The sequence below is a fragment of the Triturus cristatus genome, chromosome 4_1 (genome assembly GCF_964204655.1).
Source record: "Triturus cristatus chromosome 4_1, aTriCri1.1, whole genome shotgun sequence".
NCBI lineage: Eukaryota > Metazoa > Chordata > Amphibia > Caudata > Salamandridae > Triturus > Triturus cristatus.
In genome coordinates this window covers 683,540,830-683,563,969 of record NC_140585.1, presented here as the reverse complement: position 1 = coordinate 683,563,969, position 23,140 = coordinate 683,540,830, and the positions used below count along the sequence as shown (strand labels likewise).

Sequence of the window (23,140 nt, the reverse complement as noted above, 5' to 3'; positions counted from 1 at the left end):
TAATCAACACACCACTATATTTATTCACTCTTAGAGGAGCCATCTTGAAATGTGTCACCAGTGAGACCCACATGTGGGATTGCAGCTAAAGTTCTGAAATTCTGGACAAGGCAAGCCAGAACATTTTAAAAACTTGAGTGCTCAAATCATATAAAACATGTTCTAGGACTCCTTCAATCTGTCATAACTCTGCAAGAAAGTTATAATGCAGAGTACACAAACATATGACAACATATCGAGCAAAGATACTGATTTATTAAAAAATGTACATGGGCCGTTACATGAGGCACACACACCCTTACTAGGTCACTGTTTTCTTTAACGTGGTGAGGTTCACACATTTTTATTCACTGTCGCTTGGCTTACAAAGGCTGGACTGAATGTTATGGTAAAAGTGAAAAATGTACACGTGTGTGTGTGTCAGACATAATGAGAAGGAATGACTGGACGCATCGCCTTATCTCCACATAACACAAAACAAATGTTTGCCCAGGTCTCATTTTCTTCTTTTTTGTCGCTTATTTAAGGTCATCTGGTCACAGTGATGAGGAGTAAGATTAATGTATAGTGTAGGCGAGAGATCGAACAGGAAGAAAATATCTAGCACTGAAACACACTACGAGGCCAGTTCACAAAGGCATTCATGAGTAAGTGAAGTAGTACTACAGCAGTAGTACCTCCCAGACTCCTCTTCATGTAGTACTACCAGAAGCAGTACTAAAGGAGTACTACCTTACAGATTCATACTCATGTAATATTACCTGAGCAGACCTACAGGAGCAGTACCTCCCAGACTCAGACTCATGTAATTATAGCTGTAGCAGTACTACAGGAGTACTACATGACAGACTCATACTCATCTAATATTACTCGAGCAGACCTACAGGAGTAGTACCTCCCAGACTCAGACTCATGTAATTATAGCTGTAGCAGTACTGTAGGAGTACTCTCTCGCAGATGCATACTCATGTACTACTACCTGAGTAGTTCTACAGGAGTACTACCTCCCAGACTCATAATCATGTAATGCTACCTGAGCAGTAGTACAGAAGTAGTACCTCCCAAAATCATGCTCATGCAATCCTACCTGTAGCGGTACTACAGGAGTACTACCTCACATCCTCATATGCTTGTAATACTACATGTAGCAGTACTACAGGAGTGTACTTCATGTACTCATGAATACCTTTGTGGACTGGCCCAAAAAGATTTGAAGTGTGAATACAATCGGAATATTCATAAACAACTAATATAAATAGAAAGGACAGTGCCCTCTTTGCACTTTTACTAATTGAAAGTTGGGCATTTTAGGACAGTTCACGAAGGCATTAACTAGTATGTAATTCATCAATGACTTTTTGAATTGGCTCCTATGCTTATGGTTTTCAAGATACTGCAACTACAAAAAAATGCACGGCTAGATAGGTCAATGCAGAATTCTGGTAGTCCGTGCATAGTAAAGACATGCACAGCTCCTGAAAACACTTGTTGCAGAGTCACACATGCGCAGTACCACATAGATTTAGGCAACACATTGAATCAGCTGTTATATATCTTAGCCGATTTTACTGGCAATTTTGGAATGGACTGTGAAAGACTTTCAGTGTAGCAATGTTATTTTCTGCACCAAATCTACTGAAGGGAAAGCCATGGGGGAACTGTCCTTCTGTAAAGAATATGTATTACCCGGTTATTCTCTAAATAAATACAGTAGCACAATGTAAGACTTCATACACCGTTTCCATGGTGTACCTTTGTATCATTCACTTGTTTAATGAGACTGAGTGCGTTAATACTGATCTGCGTGAGTTGGTTGAATGATGGCGACGCTGCTTGGCGAGGCAAAATGTTAGCTGAACACGTAGCAAAAATTGTACCCTCGAGGTAAATAGAAATATTAGCTATATCAATCAATTTCTGCTAATACAACTGAATCCCTGAAAAATGATTTCATACAAAATCAAAGAGAAAAAATAAATGCAACCATCTCAGCTGAAGAATATACATGAGCCCATCCTCTACCAGAGAAGAGCGTCTCTCAGTCCAATGTAGTGTTATTGTACCAATGAGGCTTAATCTTGGTCCAGGCGAACCCTGACGGAGGAGAAGATCTTCCCCTTACTACTGAAGCAGGGCGCGATGAAAGCCTCCGTCGTGGTCTTCCATATTGTCTTCACTGAGGGCAACATTATCAGGCAGGTCTTTATGAAAGGCATTACAATCCTAAACAGAAACAAACAAGAATTAGAGTACAGTCTTTACTTTGGCTTAGTACAATTCTATGCTGTTAAGAAGCAGAAGAGCTCATAGAGCAACTACAGTTAGTATCGCATTTGCACTTTGGGAATTGCGATCATGTCATCACTTCCACTTGTGTGTGTCATTGTCATCCAACTATTGCCTACTATGGAAGCTGAGGTTGTGTAATTAAAAGAACTGATGGAGAATGTTTGCTGCATTTGAAATAACAATGTAGGTAAGGAGCGCACACTATTGTGTAACCTAAGTCAATGTATTACGGTATGTGTGCTGTGTTGCAAATAGGCCTGCGAAGCATATATTAGTGAAACTGTCTGAGTGGCCTAGACCCTGAAAGGCGACTAGGAATGCAACACGCACTACAAATAAGTGATTCATACATTCAATTCAATTTTAATCAAAGAAATTTCCAATGAAATATAAACACAATATACATTCAAGTATCCATGCAAGTTAGAACGTTTAGATTGTTTCTATTAACAAGCCACATGATTGCCAAACTAATATTGCATATTTTTTCTGTACAAAAAATAATTATTGCAGCACCCAATGCATTTCGGGACACTAGGTCCCTTCGTCAGGGGTGTTCTGTAAGGAGAAAAGGAAAAAATTTCAAAAGATGCACTCTTGGGATCAGGTTGAGTGTTAAAAACACTAGTGTAATTTGTGAACGCATCGTGCTCCCCTCACAACAGTGTTTGAAAAGATACGTGACATTCACGACACTTACTATCTTGACACCGGTCGAATTACTAAAACACTATAAAAAGAAAGAAAATGTAGCAAAATGAAACCTCAGAATAGTCAGAAGCAGTCTCACATTGTGTTCTGCAATTACATGCTATTACGTACCTGCTTATCAATAGCTGACTGTACGTGTGAGAATGATCACCAATTCAATTCCATACCCAAATATGTATTGCGCCTGAAGATTAAAAAAATACCTAATTATTTATCTGTTTGTAATGATGATGATCATGCAGACTAACCAAAAGGTTTTAACATGGCTCACCTTAAAATCCGACAAAATATACATGTATATGACCACGCAAACTGAATCCGGGAAATTTAATTTCTTAATAGAAGCCCCTTGAAGTGATCTGAAGACTCCGTGTCACCTACCAAACAAACGCTCGGTCAAAACTATAAGTCCAAATGCCCAAGACATGACATCACAATATTGGCGAAACTATCACCGTCAAGATGATAGTGCGTAAGTGCTGCTTACCGATTTATGCTGGCAACAAATCCCGCGGTCGGCCGTTTTCATTAGCGTGTAGCGTTCGCCCGTCTCGATGAGACATAACTTCCTGGTTTATACGTTGGCGCGATGACGCGATCAAAGAGTGCTCAACACTGAAAACGGACTCGACTTGTTATGCTTTCGCGATTTAAAAAACTGAATACAAAACCCGGATGTGATCAAGCACCAAAGGTAAAAAAAGTTCACCGCTGTTAGATCTGGGGGTCTCTAGTTGGCAGGGTATATACCACTGTCCAAGTAGGGACCCTTGCTTCTAGTCAGGGAAAGGGGGATACACTGTTAAGATAACCCCTGCTCACCCTCTAGGTAGCTTGGCCTGAGCAGTCTAGGCTGTCAAAGGCAATGTGTAAAGTATTTGTACCAACACTCACAGTAACACAGTGAAAACACCACAGATTTACTCCACACCAGTTTTAGAAAAATAATGTATCTTTACTAAAAACTTCACAAGACCAAATACTACAGACAAACCAACATATAATTCAAAAGGTTACTTTAAAGATAGTTCAAGAGTTTGCAGAAAGTACTCCAGGATGTCAAAATCAGTGTCCTGCACAATGCGACTCTCAACGCACAAAATGCGACACTCTTGTGCCCAACAGTACCTGTAGTTGCGATAAGGTTCCCGAAAGCTATAACAAGGAAGATGGCAAAGGCGATGCGATACTCCTGAGATCCTGGGGAGGCTTTGCAGCAGCCCTGCTTCACGCAGCAGAGGTGGATGCGCTGGCTCCGATCTGTAGGGGGAGGATGCGATACCTTTGGCTTTCGTTGCGTAGGTTTCTTGGGGGGAAGCTTCACGCACAGGTTCGAAGCGACACTCTTCGATGTGGTGTGATGCGTGGCGCAGCGTTGCCTTCCGGTGCCGCAACTCTCGATGCGCCACGGAACGGGACTCTGCATCGACGCATGCAGCGACTGGAGACTTTTCACGCACCGGCAGTGGTGCGGCCCGCAAACTGGTTCTGCGACGACCCTCGCAGCATCAGGAATCTTCTCGCACCGGGACGATGCTCGACGCACTCGGCGATGAGGGGAGCCTGCGTGCAGATCTCCCTATTCACCCTGCTGCTGACTCATCCAGGCTCCTGGAGCCACCTAGCCCATCACATGGCACCAATCAGCCAACCAGCACACAGGCACACAGGAAGGTTAAACAGGAGAATAGCTACTTTCTAAAAAGTGCTATTCTCACACAGTGAATTTAAAAACCATCTTGCTAAAAAGATGTATAATTAAATTCTGAACACAGAGATACCAAACTTGGATTTTCTATCTTGCCCTTATGGGAAGATAGGCATGTAAACAGCCTTCCCCATTCTATCCTATGGGCAAGATAGCCTCTCAGCAGTGAAAAACGAAAATGGCTGTAATTCACTACCAGGGCATGTTACACACCTCAGTACATGCCCTACCTTTCAGATACACTGCACCCAGCCCAGGGGGGTACCTAGGGCCACCATAGGGATGCCTGACATGTACAGAAAGGGAAGGATAAGGCCTGGTCAGTGGGTGCACTGGCCAGGTCGACATGGCAGTCCTGGACTGCACATAGGCACCGCAAGCAGGCCTAAGACATCATTTTAGCGCTACTCCTGTGGGTGGCACAATCAGTGCTGCAGCCCACTAGTAGCATTTGAATCACCAGCCCTGGCACACTCAGTGCACTTTACTAGGGGCTAACAGGTGAAACAAATATACCAATCATGGATAACCAATCAATATAACAATTTATACAGAGAGCATATGCACTTTAGCACTGATCAGCAGTGGTAAAGTGCCCAGAGTTCTATTGCCAACAACCACAGGTCAGAAAAAATAAAGGAGGAAGAAGCAAAAAGTTTGGGGATAACCATGCAAAAAGGGCCGTTTCCAACAACCGCCAACGAAAAAACGAATGACAAGATGCTTAAAGTGCAGGGGTACCCTTAAGAAAATATGTGAAGTCTGGCAATGTTTATACACATAATACAAGCAATTACATTATAATCCTGGATTAACATAGTCATAAATTAAATAGATTGACACAGTTGATATTTCTAGGATTCATGCAGCCATGGTTACTACAATTAAACCATTAGAAATAAAAATATTTTGTAATTGTTCATTTGAAAACACCTACTACTACAAATCATGCCTCTAGAATTTATGACTATGTTAATCCAGGATTAGAATATAATTGCCTGTATTATGTGTATAAACAATTCCCAGTTAGACACACTTCACATATTTTCTTAAGGGTACCCATGCACTTTAAGCATCTTGTCGTTCATGTTTTTGTTTGCGGTGAACTATTTTATCTTTGGTGCTGGATCACATCCGGGTTTGTATTCAGCTTTTTAAATCGCGAAAGCATAACAAGCCGAGTCCGTATTCAGTGTTGAGCACTCTTTGATCACGTCATCGCGCCAACGTATAAACCAGGAAGTTATGTCTACACGCTAATGAAAATGGGATTTGTTGCCAGCATAAATCAGTAAGCAGCGCTTACGCACTATCATCTTGACGGTGATAGTTTCGCCAATATTGTGATGTCATGTCCTGGGCATATGGACTTATAGTTTTGACCGAGCGTTTTTTGTTTGGTAGGTGACACGGGGTAATCAGCTCTCTTCAAGGAGCTTCTATTAAGAAATTAAACCTGCCGGATTCAGTTTGCGTGGTCATATACACGTATATTTTGTTGGATTTTAAGGTGAGCCATGTTAAAACCTTTTGGTTAGTCTGGATCATCATCATCATCAATTAGGTATTTTTTTAATCTTCAGGCGCCATACATATTCGGGTATGGAATTGAATTGGTGGTCATTCTCACACGTACAGTCAGCTATTGATAAGCAGGTACGTGATAGCATGTAATTGCAGAACACAATGTGAGACTGCTTCTGACGATTCTGAGGTTTTATTTTGCTACATTTTCTTTCTTTTTATAGTGTTTGTAATTCGACCGGTGTCAAGATAGTAAGTGTCATGAATGTCAAGTATCTTTTCAAACACTGTGGTGAGGGGAGCACGATGCGTTCACAAACTAAACCTGATCCCAAAGTGCATCTTTAGAAATGTTTTCCTTTTCCCCTTACAGAATAACCCTCACGAAGGGACCTAGTGCCCCGAAATGCATTGGGTGCTGCAATAATTATTTTTTGTACAGAAAAAATATGCAATATTATTTTGGCAATCATTTGGCTTGTTAATGGAAACAATCGAAAAGTTCTAACTTGCATGGATACTTGAATGTATATTGTGTTTATATTTCATTGGACATTTCTTAGATTAAAATTGAATTGAATGTATGAACCACTTATTTGTGGTGCGTGTTGCAGTCCTAGTCGCCTTTCAGGGTCTAGGCCACTCAGACTGCTGCATTTGAAAGACATCCATTGCCCATTAGAGAGCATAAAGAAATGGCAAATACTTTGGAAGCTCATCAGACAAAAGACTTTGGTCACAGCAGGGAGAGCGAGAGGTATTAGAAAACGTTTGCCTTGAGAGAAGGTCCTGTAGGTGCTAGGACAGTCGTTTGTCCTTTTCCCACAGGCCTGTAGTAAGATCTTGTAGTACATTCTCATCACCCTCTTATCTATGTGATGATGGTGGGATGGAAGACTTACAAAGGGAAGTAAAGGCAAGAGGGAGCGAAGGCAAGGGACAGATTGAGATCAAATTTAAGGCCATGAATCCATTTATCAATTAATCACCTTTAAAAGTGGCGGAAGCACATTTTACTGAGCAACATATCACAGGACACAGTGCAGTTACCATTATGCAGAAGGAAGGAATCCAGCAGACATAGGGGACAAGGAGCTGGATGAAGAAAGGCACCTTGAAGCTTAACAGCGCAAAGACAAGGTTCATTGGTTCAAAACACATTTGACGGGCCATACTATTGTGTGTTCCATTCTTCTACTCTTTGTGAATATAACTGAGATCAGAATTAATATATCATCGGCCAATTTCAAAGGGAAGCTCGTCCTGTATGTTTTTTGTAATACCCCCTTATTCCAAGACTCTTAACCCCAGAACTGCCAGCTGTGCTGGATTATACCTTTATGGAGTTTCACAAATGAACGCTGGCTTCAAGTTAGCCGAGACTCTGACAAGCATTTTTCTTCTCATCAAAACAGGCCTGAAGAGTTCAAAGAGGACACAAGACATAGTATGATGTGATTGGAGAATTAGCAAATAGGAATGTCTCTCCATGACTACAGAACCTCCACTGACTTCCAGAAAAGGCTGACCTCACATATAACACCCTCTATATTTTTACATGGCCTCTCAGGACAGCCTACAATCCTATTGTATGGCCAAAATAACAATACACGGCTACGGGGTGTCTGCCCAAAGAGACCAGCCCGTCTCTGAAACCCAGATTCAACAATGCACTTCTTTGGAAATGAGCCATGGTGTAACAAGGGCTACAGGGGCTCTAATGCAAACAAGGGAAATAGCCACAGTACAACCGAGCTGAGGAGGGACTAACAGCCAAGACTGGGGTGCAGTGGGCCACTCGAACCCCTGGACTCCTATGCCACCGCACCTGCTTACTATTGGTAGAAGCCCCCCTAAGACCGAAGTGTGCAAGCCTTCCAAAGTGCATGCACGAATAAAACGACTTCAGCATATACGACAACGCTGAAAACAACCTACCGTCCTCATTCGCTATAAACCAAAGGGAATTACACAGAAGAATGAGAAACCCTCCTGAAACAACGGGATTCTCAAGCATAGTATGAAGCCAAAGAAAGGACATTTTTAAGTACATCACGAATGCAATCACAGCTAAAAGCACCTTTACAAGAAAGGCCAAACTGTACCATGCATCGACAATGAGTGGAAGGTAATTTTGGGTCGTCACATGCAGAAACATAAAGTATCAAAACCGTTTTAAAATGTTCTAGATTTATTCAGGCCTTTAAGTAACACTGTTTGCTTTGATTTAATGTTTTAAACTACAGAGACTTTTACGGTTGTGAATATTGCACCAGTTTCACTAGTGTAAAGGACTATAAAGCAAGTAACTCACTAGGCTAAGTGCCACACCTCGGCATGATCTATTCAGCCTTACATCATTCTGAGGATGATATCCCAATAGAATTAGATAACAGTAAGCTCTATTATCATTGAGAGAATTAACAATATTAATTGTTAATGCGAGCTATGAGGCACAATGACAGCTTCAAGTGTCGTCGTAAAACACCCATTCCTTGGATTAAACTTCCGGCCATTTCTACGCCTCTGGCCTTTACGTCAAAGACATTTAAAACTGCCAGAATTATATTTCCAGCAACATTTGTTTCATCTTCTTCTAGACAATGTGGTTGATGCTGTTTTGACGTTTTCCTTTGGTGCTGGCCAGTGTATCATTTTGAGAATTTGTTCCACAGTAATCAGCTTGCACCACTTGATTGAAATGAATATTACCATTACATAAATTAGAGTTATTTGGAACAGGGAAAGGTTTCGTTCGCTGCCTGGTGTTTTCTCTACTAGAGCTAAAACATGTTAATGCCTCCTAAACCAAGCAGTGGTGAAATGTTGCGGGTGGAAACTTTTTCTTCCTGAAATGTGTTATTTTTAACACCGTATTTACTAATGGGACTATTTGCCAGCCAATGCTTTTAGACAAGTGAAAGTATAGTATTACCTTTGTAAAAGTGGTGGGAAACATACCACAAGGTTAACATATTTACCACATATTACACTATTAAGACTGTCGCCTCTATATGGCCTGTGTGAGTAACTCCTATAAACATTCATTCATGTGTACTCATGGAACCAGTAGGATCTCAGGGTGTTAACTTGCTCCCATTCGCTATTAAATCTCCAGAAGTCACTAACAGCTACAGTGCACTCTGTCCATTTCCTCAGCATTGACAGCACAGTCGACCTGCGTCAGTGATGTGCTTATTAAGAGTACTGTCATAAAAACGCAAATGGGAGGTAATCCAATTATTGGAAGTTTCTGCCAATTATGCAGTTTTCTTATGGTAATACTATAATCATCCCCTGAATGTGGAAACAAATTCAAAGAAATGCAAAACATTCTTTTGCTACAAGTTATTCCCCATTTATCTGAACAAGTTGAACACAACAAATATGACTCCAGGCCTACCACTGTAGCTTGGCTGCTGCAATTTTAAAACTGCAGCCCAACCTGTCAAAACAATCTTTTGGCAGGAGAAAACCTCCCTTTCTAACATTAATTAGCAACCCCTCTGTAGGCCTTCTATCTCAGAAGGCATAATGCATTGTCTTTAAAAGTAGAACATATAAAACTTTAAAGTTAACATGTCTTACAGTGACAAGCACCCAAAAGTTATTTTCAACATAGGAAGGCTGACTGCAAAGCATTTTTAAGTATTAATTCTGCTATCTCAGGCTATGGGCCAACTAGAGAAATTATTCAATGGGTATATTTTATATTTATTAATAGGCCAACTTAATGGTGGTCAGATTCTTAAAAAATATTAATGAAAATTAAATTGACTTTGAGAAAACTACTTTTCCCTTACCTGTACCTCCTAGAGACTAGTTTGCATTAGCCCTCCAACTATCACCCAGATGGTGAATAGTCCTGAGGAGATGTGAAACTGCTCCCAGAGTAGGGATAAACGAGTCTCCACTGTTACAAGCAGATGTGAAATGACACCTAAACAGGTCCCTCCCTTTGTCCTCCATCAGGCAGGCACATGGAAGAAAAGAAACTGGACTTTGTGGAGAAGAAGGCCAGCCGAGGCCTTTTGAGGTCCCAGGAAGATGGTGGCAGCATTGGTGAGGTGTGCACTGGAGTTTTGTGATGGGGCATGACATTGACAAATGGTTCACCTCCTATGAAAGAGCACTGAGAATGTGCAGGGCAGAACAACATAACTAGGGGGATTCACTGTGGGAATTAGTACCTACACTGGGGAAGAATACACCCCTGATCTGGAAGAGGGGGTAGCTAACTCCAGCAAGAACATGAAGGATGCCCTAGTGCAGATGTTTAGCCTTACACCCAAGGAGTACTGGAAGAAGGGCCAGGACACACAATAGGATTCACAACAAACCTAGGGTGATATTGTACATGTCTCAGTGAATGCACTGCGGGGCTTGGTGAAAAGCAATCCCTACTTATGATTAGGGGTGGGCGATAAATTCCACTATGCTGGCATTGTTCGCAGAGTTTTATCCAATCTGTGCTGAGTGTGAGGGAGAAAGTCGAGGACCAGAACGTCTCCTGGTGCCTTCTCAATGTGGGCAGTCGCGGCAGGTTGCTACAGTTTGTATTGAGAAAGCTGCCACTCGAGTGCACAATCTACTCGAGCGGCAGAAAGAAGCAGCGACCTCGGGCATGCATCATGGTGCCATTCGCCCTGATTTGACAGCTCAGTTAAAGCTGCTGACGCTAAAAATCAGCACGAGCAGCGTGACATGCCGAGTTCCGCCGGTCACTGAACTCTGCGTAATTGAACTGAGTTTTTGTGTAACTCTTCGGAATTCTGTGGAGTGAAACATCACGAGTTCTGACCACCCCTACTTATGATGGGTTATATAATCTGATCACAAAGAAGAGTGTATCTTAAGTAAATGTCTTTGTGTTGTCTGACCTAAGGCCGCTTGAGAAGGCACCTGACATGTGGATGCATTAGGGTGCCTACGAGGTCCCAGGGGAGTGATCCCAGAAAAGGGGGTATCTCATCCATTGACTCGCCAATATCAAGTATTTTGAATGCCATTTTTTAGACCAAGGGCCTAATTTGCAGTTGATTGGACAGGTATTTACTCCATCAGAGGGACAAAATAAGGTACTCTGTTGCTGTGAGGGAGTACCCATCTGCTAATTTTGAGATTTTTGGTAGCTGAGCACACATCTCTTACATTTACAGGAACTGAGGTTCCTGCAAAAGCATTGAAAGTTTGTTGGATAGCTGCATAAACATGATGGAGCCATGCGGCAAACTTGCAATGTTTTTTTCAGACAGAAAATCCCACAATACTGGCAGGAGTTTTTTAATGCAATATCTCACGAGATTGGCCTTGCCCTCTCTCCTACCCCTTTAATGGTGCTTTGGGTATGGGTGTGGGAGATCCCTGGGCCCCAGAGAAGTTTCACCGCACTTACACCTCTACTCGCTAAAAGACAAGTGGCCTGTTGCTGGGGTTGGGGGATCTCCAAAGCATAGACAATAGAGAGACTTTTGTGTATTGCAATGACCAGCTTAAACTATAAGCAGATCTCTTTCCCCTGTTAGAAATGGGGGTCTATAGTTGGCAGAGTTAGGTACCTTTGTCCACATAGGGACCCTTCTTCCTAGTCAGGGTAAGGGGGATACACTTCTAAAATAACCCCTGCTCACCCCCTTGGTAGATTGGCACGAGCAGACAGGCTTATCTCAGAGACAGTGCACCAAGCATTTGTGCACACATACAGTAATACAGTGAAAGCACTATAAATGGAAACCACACCAGTTTAGAAAAATAAGCAAAACTTTATCTAAACCAACAAGACCAAATACGACAAAAATCCAACATACAATACTGTAAAAATAGTTACTTTGCAAGATTACCTTTAAATTGCAGAAAGAGCAGAAAAACACAGTTCTCCCGAGTCGGTAGCTCCGTCCAGGGCTACCATGATGCTGAAACAAAAAGTCTAACAGTTCCAGCTGACCACGTCAGTACGGGCCAGCTAAAGCATTGACATACTCGTGAACAGTACCTTTCTCATTGCGGCCAACACGTTGGTTCGAGACGGTTGAGGGCAACCGTCGCGGTTGCGTTGCAAACAAATGGAAGCGGTGCAGGGCGCGGTGCCCTCAAAATGCCGGGTAGGCAGTGGCTTGGTGAAGATTGTTTAGACAGCATCAGTGAGCCTAAGGCTTACGGTGCAGGGAGAGGTGGTGCTCAAAGCGGTGCTGGCAGGTTGCGATACAGGCGACGGAGCCGGTCGATGTGTGGTTCGTGTAGTGATGGTGTCGGTGGTGTCCAGGCAGGATAAGGTGAGGCGGTGCGGAGTGCGGGCCTATAGGACACGGAGCAAGCAACATCTCGGTGACAATAGTCCAGATGGCGCCAGTGAGACCAAGGATGTGGTGCGAAGTGTGGCGAGGTCTTCTGCAGTGCCTTAACAACACGGAACCCTGCGACGGACTCGGTGACAGAGTTGGTTGCTCCCTTCTTCTGCGGTGCCAGGAAAGGTGGTGAGGTCTTTGCTGTTCCTGAGACCTCTTGAACAGGGGGCAAGCTCCACTTCCAAGCTCTTGGAGATACTTTCTCAAGCAGGATACACACACAGTTCCTCTCATTGGCAGAAACAGCTACTGCAGGCCAACCCCAGACAGCACGCAGCAAAGGGGAAGTACTCCTCCTCCAGTCTAATCCAGCTCTTCTTGTTGGCAGAGGTTCCTCTTGAAGTCCACAAGTGATCTGAAGTTATGGGGTCTGGGCCCCACTTTTTATTGCACAAATACCTTTGTTCTCTGGTGGCAGAGAAGCTCTTTGCCCAGCCAAAACCAGTTATGTCCTCTCTGGTGCAGCTTCCTGGCAGGAGGCGGAGACCTCATTGTCTACAGCAGACCAGGCATATTCAGGTGTGAAAGAAATCTCCTCCCCCTACTCTAAATGCAGCCCATGTCTATTCAGCACAGTCCTGACTCACGCTGGAAAGGCAGGACACACCTAACCCCCCAAGTGGCTGTCTGAACAGAATGCACATCCCCAGCCCCTGTCACTCCAAAGCCAGACAGTCAATACACAACCTAGAAGAGGCACACTGGATGGTTAGGCAGGCAAATACCTACTTTCTAAAAGTGGTATTTTCAAACCCAGAATGTAAAAATCACCCTCACTAAAAGATGCATCTTAACATTCTGGGTTCAGGCATATTAAACTTTATTTTCCTATCTTTTCCCCATGGGCAGTTATGCTTATAAGTTGTTATAAGCAACTCCATGCTATCCTATGGAACAGATAGCCTTTCAATAGTGAAAAACGAAATTGGCAGTATTTCCCTACCAGGACATGCCACACACATCAGAGCATGTCCTACCTTTCACATACACTGCACCCTGCCCACAGGGGTACCTTGGGCCTACCTTAGGGGTGGCTAACATGTAAGAAAAGGGATGGTTAGGGTCTGGCAAGTGGTTGACCTTGACAGGTCGACATGGCAGTATCCAACTGTGCACAGACACTGCAGTGGCAGATCTGATTTACATTTACAGGCTGCTTATGTGGGTGGCACAATCAGTGCTGCAGGCCCACTACCAGCATTTCATTTACAGGCCCTGGGGACATACAGTGCACTGTACTAGGGACTGACTAATAAATCATATATGCCAATCATGGAATCACCAATCCATACAACAATTTACAGGGAGCACTTGCACTTTGGCACTGAACAGCAGTGGCAAAGTGCCCAAAGCATCTAGACCAGCAAAAACAAAGTCCAACACACAGCAAAATAACAGGAGGCAAAGGCAAAAATACAGGGGAAACCCACGCCAATGATGCCAGGTTTAACACCCCCCCAACCTCAAGATATATATGGGATCCCCTGTGGAGCCACCTACTTAATGAAGTTGGATTGTCTAACGAGGCAGAGGCCAAGGCAGAAATGGAACATTAAACATCTGACAGGAGTGTGTAATAAAACGTTATAGGTTACTTACCACAAATGCCAACTGCAAACTAGGAAGGAGAAGTTACCATGTATGAACAGCGACACATGATGCTATAATGTTATGTGAGTCTGGAGAATGTGTAAATGATACATAGCATTATGGGGATATTTGGGTGAATTGGTGTCATGTCAAAAAATGGGACGTTTGGAGAAATCTAACACACCTTGAATATGAAAAAATGGGGTTACAACTACATGTGGTGCCTGCTATGTTTGGATTATTGTTTTCCTATGTTATACAATCAATGCTTGAAATGCAATAAGCACAATACAAACAAATCTATATTTTACTACAGCAAAAGGCAAGAATTGAAGCTGAAACCGCAAAACACACAACTGTTCCGCTGTAAAGATAAAAGGTTAATTTTGAAGGAAGTCAATAAGTGAGGATGCTGCTATGACAACAAAGTAAAACCGGTCCAAAATCCGGGAGCTTCAGTCACCATCCCTAGTATATAATATGAACAATGGAAAGATGAGAAGCAGCCGTCATCAAAGGGCTAAGGGCCTTTCTGTCAGCAGTTTCGATTTTGGGCCTCTGCCCCCTGCTTAAGTAATTAGGGATTTCTTAAAATGACAGGGCAGGGTCTAGAGCAGTGAAGCGCACTTTTGAAAACTGTGGGGTACATTGGAGTACGAACCAGAGGTCTATGAGGTCCTGCAACTGCTTTACTCAATTTGAGACGGTAGGAGATTAGTAATATGTCTCTACAGGGCACTCCATAATTGATCAAAAACTGAGCTCAAAGGCTAAAACTGAAATAAATGGGAGGCACCTTTGAGGAAAGAAGGTCCTAGACAATACTGACTGGTAGACAATTTTGGCTTATGTCAGAAATGTTTCCCGAAATTCCTGCTTCAAATAGACCCAAATCAATTTCACTCAATGGACTTACTTAACCCCTAGGAAGAAAAACAGGATATATGGAGCAAACACCTTTTTGTGCCATATGTGTTCCCTTTCACCGGGTTTTGCCATATGATGTGGGAGTGCCTGGGAATAGGACTTTACTGTAAAGGGGTAAGAGGTAGGTGAATAACGCTGACATTAAGGATGGGACACCAGCCGCTGCAGACAGCCTGCTAGGCCTCTTCCCCAGGTGGAAACCTAAGAGAATGTTCTCTAGATTCATAGACATGGGTCTGTGATTGGTGTAGAGGGCAACAGCAAAGTCACCGGTAGCGGGCCATCTTGGGAGGTGGGAACGATGGGTCCAATATTGGGCAAAAGCGGAAAGTATGGCACTGCAAAGGGAAGAAGGTAAGGGATTACGAAATAAAAGGAAATAGCACATATATGGAATGAGGTGCTGCTTTTGCTACTGTCAGGTCAGCCTGACAACACCATCACATTTGCTCCAGTCTCCCTGTAGCTAGCCCGGTTGGTACTCTGGCCTCCAATACCTATTGGATACTTGTGGGACAGGTTTAGGCTGGCACAGCTATGGAACGCAGGTTGGACATTTCTTATAGTTACCTTTCTTTCGGCCTTGACCTGCTGAAATGTACATATGCGTCCTTCCCTCCCCCATCCTCCGAAGTGGAAGCTCAGCAACCAGTAGATGTCTTCTAAAGCTTAATGAAATTCTTCTTCTATTGTATCTATGATGAATGTGAAAGTATCTGATCTTGCATTTAATGTTCAGCTATAAATGAAATTCTGAGCCGATGCCTGCATTCTGTATGAGGTTTTCCTTCAGAACCCGGTAGACATCGTTCTATCCTCAGATACGTACTCAGACCCCATTATAATTTTATAGCATTGTGTCTGGAACTAACTCAAGACATCTCACCGCTCGATATGACGGTGAATGATTTCAATGACTACTCATTGAAGCTATTTTTCATCCCTGATTAGGATGTGGAACATGACCGGGACTTACAGTAAAGTCTAATTCATGCGATGAGCAGGTCGTCACTGCTCAAACTACCGGGTTTCTACTCTCCAGGAATGTGCAGGTCTTATTTTGCATGTAAGTAGACAGGGGTGTCTCTCGACTGAGCACAAGGCTACAGAATGGAGTTTTCAAGCACCGCAGGAACAAAGGAATGAAAAAAAGGGGAAACAAATAGTAGTGCTGGCTGTGGAGAAATCTAGACACACACACATGGCCGATGAATTCATTGCAAGCTGCCTGAAGGGATGAGGTGGAGCAGAAAAAGCAAAATCAAGATTAACAAGCAGACCAGAAGGTAGAATGCAGCAGGGGAATGGAGAAGAGAGACAAGGAGCAGTGGAAGTGGAAGTGCAAGTTCAGCGGAAGCAGAATCCCAGAAGTAGCGACAGAGCTGAGGAAAACAGAGCAGGGGCAAGTCCTACCAAAGAAAGTGAACAAAGAAATAAAGGAAAGGTAATAGGGAAGAGGAAACGGTGAACAGTGTATGTAGAATAGGGAGCTGAAGCATAGAGCAAGGGAACCAAGAAAACAACTACTTGAGAAGTAGATAAGAGAGCCCTTGCTCAATGTATTTAAGTAGTTGGGGAATTGCTTTTCTCATGACGTTCAAAAAGGCAAAAATTCATCTGGGGCTACTCTGTAGTCCACGGAGAGAGGAATGCATTAGCAGTTCAGGAGGGACGGCTTTGGGAGGGCACATTTAAGAGATTTGGAAATGGTTGGTACAGTCAAGCAGAAACGATGCAAATTATGCTTTTGAAATGCATCCCCTTACATTGAGAATAGTTTGTAACATTATTATTACTGCTTACGTTTTTCATATTTGATATGTTTTCCCCATATGGAATATTCTTTCAGTGTTGCTCTTAATTATATGCATTGATCGTCTTGGAGCTCCAAATAGAATCCTGGTTGTTTCAATTGAAAAATAACTTTACTGGAAAGTAATTAAATAATGAGGTGTCCCCCATCTCATGAGCAGTCTAGAAGTAATAAAAACGTGAATGGCACATTAGTATGTAAACCGAAATCTACACAAATCTGACTTTCTACTCCTATCAATGCCTGCTTCAACTCCACCTCCCTTTACACCATCCACAGCATGCTCTACTTCCTCACAGCCACAGGGATTACATTTACACAATCATCCAGTGCACAATCACAGGGAATTGCGCTGGCAAGCAAACATCACCTGGATTTACATATCAACATCTTTAGAGTTTAGATATCTATAAAAGAACTGATCTAAAATGTAACCTTCAAACATTACTCATAAAAAACTAACTTCACTCTGTCTTTAGTAGTCTGGTTTGGCTTCCTGTTGCAAACCAATAACAAGAGAGCTGTTTGTTGAGCCACAATTTTCAAAAGGGCCCAAACGTCTCAGTACAACTTTACTTGTATTTATTTGATCTCATATTAATGATATTGCACTGGTCGAAATGCTGTAGGTCTGGGACTTAAGGTGACACTACACCATCTTTTTACATATATATTACACAGGCAGGGATAGTGCCTGTATGGACACGGTTAGGTCAGACCTTTCATTGAGAAGGCTTTTTTGTTTTTTTAATTACATTGGTCTCATTTGACAAATCTAGAAGAAACTTTTCAATTAAAAATGCCATTGACCTTGGGTTTGACATGGCACATTTTTTGCAGATCCCTCAAAAACGTGCTGGGGGGCAAAAAATGATATTTGTCATTTTAACTCCCATAGAATTCTTTGCTCGTCTATACAGAAAAAATTAGTGTTTAAAATAAGTTTCGGTCTGGGAATGAAGAATTTAAATTGCAGATATATCTTGATGGTTGGAAAGGTGCACTTTTGATTTGTCTGAAACTTTAGCACTGTTTGATGAATTTAAAGAAATTTGGCAGATAGGTAGTATGTTTAGTTGGTATTCTTAAATTTGTACAGATTCACCAAGGAGGACACCTTTAAAAAGAAGGGGTCACACAGTTATCATTTGCTTGTAACACTGGCATAATTTCATGAATCCACATTAAATTTGACAGACTTCTATGCATATGCCAAGTTTTGAGCAGCTCCATCGAGGGGTGGGCAAAGTTAAATGTGGAGTTAAAAGGTTAAAAGGTGAGCAAAAACCCAACTACAGTCTGAACTGCTAAACAGAATTACACCAAGTTTGGCAGAAAGCTAGATTTTGGTCCTGAAAGAGTGCCTTTTGTAATTTGGTGTCAATCCTTTCAGAAGTTTTGTGGATTTTAAAGAAAAAGATTCATAGATATCTAGGGATGCGGAGGATCTACTGATCTAACAGATCTCAAAATGAGATCAGATTGGCTGCCACCACTTCAACCAGGAAGTGTTGGCAGTCATCTTGTAACTTGGACTCCTCCAAGTCCCAAGAAAAAAAGCAAAAAAAAATAGGAGGGCAGGGTAGGAATACCCTGACACCTTAGCCCTAGTGGTGGGGTCCCACAAGGACCCTGCTTGGGTCAAACATTGATATTTTTAATAACTTTCTTGGGAAACCATGGAGGATCAGTGGATCCTGGCAAAACTGGGAAAAAAGCAAGCGTGGTTGCCTGCGTTTATATTTTTTTGCCTCCCAGGTGGGCTGCATCCAGGTAGGTCACGCAGGCCCCTCCTCCCTAGGCCGATTTCGGTCCCGGAACCTCAGCTGATTAAAAAATTGGAAAGCGGGCTGCGCAGCCCCACTCTCGGGCCAATTTTGGCCCCAGGAACTCCATCAACCAGAGCCCGGTCAACTTTTAAAGGGAGTGTGGTTGCATGGCCCCTCTCCCGGGCCTTTTTCGGCCCCATCCCCCTTGGCCCATCCTTGCAACAAATGGAGGAGGAAGGGCCATGTTCAGCCCCAGGGACCCAATCTCCTGGGACCTCGCCATACATCCCAAAGAGAAAAGGGCTGTTCGCCCTCCTCCCGGTGCCAATAATGGCCCAGGGGGCCCCTTCCCCCAAGGCCAGGCTCCTGCTATGTCCTGGGGTGCCTAACCCTGCTCGCACTGGTGTGGCAGGGAAACCTATGTTTGCTCTCACTTGGTACGATCAATTTTACAGCTCCCGCCAAGCAAAAGCAAACACTAAGTCTGCTCCTAGCAGAGCCAATATAAGCACAGGGAGGTTGGCTGTGTGCCCCCTCCCCATTCTTAATATGTCTGGGTCCTGAGAGATTGGATCCCTGGTACCAGAAATCAGCCCGGGGATGGGGGCTGTGTGCCCTCCCTCTCCATTCAAAACATGGGCAGGCCCTGGGAGATGGGATTTCCATGGCCAAATATGACCAGGGAATGGGGGCAACCTACCCCTCCCATAAACAATGTGGCAGGCCTGGGGAATGGGGTCCACTGGCCGAAATCGGCCAAGGAAGGGGGCTATTTGCCCCCCTCATGGGTTCACTGCCTTTCGGGGGGTTTGGCCACAGGGTCTAGCCACGGACAAGGCCATGTGGCCAACCACTTTGATCATGCACATCGGTGGTTATATGGTAATTACTTTGTGTAAAAAAAAATGAGACATTCACTTGAAAAAACAAAGGTTACACAGTTTTTTAGTGAATTATATATCTTGATAGATGAATAGTTAATGTGCCTACTCTGGTCCTTTCCCATGTTCTGTAAATACAATAAAAAGTGCATGGACCCCAAGAGAGACCCCACACAGGCGCATGAAGCTTGCCACAGGTTTTTGGTCCTTGACCACAAAGCTTGCTGTAGAGTTGCAAACCAACAACAGGGTTGGTGAATCCTAAAAAAAAAGAAAAGAAAAAAACAAGGCTGGAATGAAGGCTGTGCGCAGTGGGGAATATCCATCTGCAGTGGGTTGGGCGAGGGCCAGGCCACAGGCCAAAGTTTGGAAAACTGTTAAATGCGGTATAAGATTATAAATTCACAAACCTACACTGAAACCAACAAATGTTAAAGTGAAGTTATGGTTAACTTTAATTTTAAAACTTAAATATAGGTTTCAAAAAATCTTAAGGGAAACACTGCAAAAACACAGGTAAAGTACAGTTATGGTAAAACATTTGATATGAAGAACCACTGAAATTCGCAAGTTACAGTTGCAACTGCAATTCATAACTTGCACAACAGTCATGTAAAATACAACTCGTACACCAAATACAATCCTTATAATCTTGCAATGTTAATACCAATAAATAAAACCACCTAAATGCACAATGTAATTAAACTACAACACAGGCTCAAACCAATAAATAATAGTGCATTTATATTTGTCACTTTCACAGTGTTAAGGATATTGTGGTATGTACTCTCACATATATTTTTTTTTACAGCATTTGTAACTGCACCTATCAAATCCAGGATGAGTTCATGAGCATTGCATGTGGTATTATGGTTTGTATGACTGTTTTCGAGTTATGAACTGCAGTCCTGATCAGAACTTGCAAGTTTCAGAGGTCGTTCAGTTTTTATTTATATCCATAAACACACTAAGGGGCCGATTACGATCTTGTTAGGAAGGCCCCAGACGGTTTCCGGAACAAGCAAATCCGATTCAGAACCTATGTTTCCGACCGAATCATCCCCCGTTCTGAACTACCAAGCACGATGCGAACATCTCGTCCGTGCTGACCGAATCCTTTCGGAACCCGATCCTGTCAGTCCGACTTGTTCGCTGCCGAATCGAGCCACGCAATAGAGCCGGCTTCCGAATGAGCGAGTACGATGCATGATTCGGATGGCCGTATCGATTCGGTCTCAGAGAGATGAAACGGCTGTGGTAATCGGACTTCAGGGGGCTGTTGTGGGCCCCCCTTCACCCAGGGTCCTCCGAATAGGTCCCATGGGGGTACCCATGGGTCCCTCCGTTCCATATGTGCCCGCCACTGGGTGTACGCTTTACATCACCCAACCCTTTTTGCTATGGGAGCCTATGTACGCGTTCAGTATACAGGCTTCAATGGGAGTCCGAACAAACCGAGGCCGTCACCATACGGGTGCATCCAAATCGGTCGCTTGGACTTGCGGGTGAACAATTCACTGGGAAAATGCTCCGGATCGGAGTCGTATGGAGGGCTTTCCTAGCGAGATCATAATCGGCCCCTAAATATGATTTTTTTTAACTTTTGTGAAATATATATATATATATATATATATATATATATATATATATATATATATTAAAAAAAAACACTGGCAGTCAACACTGTGAAGTTATAGCTAAGTCAAAGTTTCCATACGAAGAGTGTTTTTTGTTTCACTAATAACTTTGGTGCCGTTTAACGACTCTACACGAACCTTTCTGAAAAAAGTTTGATCTGCCTCGGCTTCTTCTTGTGGGTGACTAGTAAGTGCTTTCGAAAATACTGTTTAAGGAGGAAGTTACAATTAAACCTAAAACCACATCTAAACAGCAAAGAAAAGAAAAGAAAAGAAAGTGGAAGGACAATATGATTTGTTAAGTTGAACTGAAAAACTTTGTGTTATTTAACACTCTTTTCGGTGGATAACTTTCAGGTGGTGTGTTTTGATTTCCGAACTGTATACACAGATTGTGTGACAGTAGCTACACCCACCAAAGGTGCAAGAACTATATTCAGGTATAATGATTATTCAACCTCGTAAATGCAGACACATGCTGGAGTTCATTCCACTGTATCTTAGGTTGTCCAAGAATTGCAAAACTTTGCCCAACACTCCACTGTTCAGTAAGCCCACAACTCAGCAAGATACAGTGACAAATCGAGCAAATTAATTAAGTATGTAATTCTTTTAAACGCCAGATAAAACATTTCCAAAAAAATAAGAATCATCAAAACAAAATGAAATATGCTTAGGTGGAGTCAGTATTGTGAAGGTTATACACAACAGGTACACAGGTTATCAATCCAGAAAGTCTTCTTCCTGCGAGGTCTTCCTTCTCTGTCATAGCCTCCTAGATTCATCAAAACATGTTCAATAGATTGGAATTGAAATATTAATATTTTGTTGTTGAAACAGCCAGGTCGACTTGGCAAGTGCACCCACTTGCCAGGCCCTAATTTTCCCTTTTCTTACATATAGGGCACCCCTATGGTAGGCCTAGGGTACGCCCCTGAGCAGGGTGCAGAGGTTATCTAATGTGTGTATCCTCCTTACCCTTACTAAGAAGCAAGGGTCTTTATTTGGAAAAAGGTACCTAACTCTGCCAACTAGAGACCCCCATTTCTAACACCGGTGTTAACATTTATGAAAATATTGCACAATGGAGAACAGCTCCCAATAAAGTGAAAACATTTTATCTCCTCTCACTAGGACAATAAGCACTACCTGTAAATTTGGCTTCCATCATTTGTATTCTCTTTCCAATGCACCAGCCTGCAAATTCATCTTCAATACTAGTTTTACTCTTTTCCATTTTCTTTTCTTTTTTGTTTTGTGGGTTATTGTTCAATTCACCTACATTTTCAGCATTATCTGTGGTTTTAATAGTAGATCCATCATTTATATTCACCTGCAACGAGATATTACTGGCATATTGGTTATGTTTATCTTGCAACATATATTTTTTGCAGTGAATTAATTGGAGCTGGTGCTTTTATCATACTAGATTAAAGAAATATTTTAACACTGTATGTATTGTATATAGACACTGTACATTTGTTGCAATAAAGGGTCATGAAATTAAGAAACAGTCCCTGTAGTTGACTTCTCTAAATTTCAATCCTTCAGTCGCTTTTCCAGACTTCAAATGTCTCATTTAGAGTGGGTTGTAAGGTATGCTTACAATTACATTATTGTTCCTTTCAGTCATAAGTAGCTTGGTGCTGTATCTCCACCACTAACCTGTTTGTATAAATGTTGTATCTTTGTGTGCTCTCTTTCTTGCAGGTTGTATTGTCGGAGCAGGCCTATTGGAATCCAAACCATCTCTTGAGTAAATTCACGTTAATGATGCCAATTCTTTTTCGTAACTCAATTTTTGCTTGACTGATTATATGTTGTGTTGATGGGGTCGCAGGCGCACGTGACCTCGTCGAGGGTAAGTGCAAGACGTGGTGGGAAACCTGTATATTAAATGAAGACAGGAGCCAACGTCCTGACGCGATGTCCGCAGGTCGGCAACCT

General features: G+C 42.7%; 1 protein-coding gene across 1 annotated transcript in view; it reads right to left on the bottom strand.

Annotated features, from left to right (window-relative positions):
• Positions 1-235: 235 nt before the first annotated feature.
• CAV2 (caveolin 2) overlaps positions 236-23,140 on the bottom strand; it is a 51,955-nt gene continuing 29,050 nt past the window's right edge. The window contains exon 3 of the mRNA XM_085653148.1: positions 236-2,223. Within this exon, the coding sequence (XP_085509274.1) occupies positions 2,073-2,223 (151 nt within the window). The 3' untranslated portion in view covers positions 236-2,072. The remainder of the gene's footprint in view (positions 2,224-23,140) is intronic.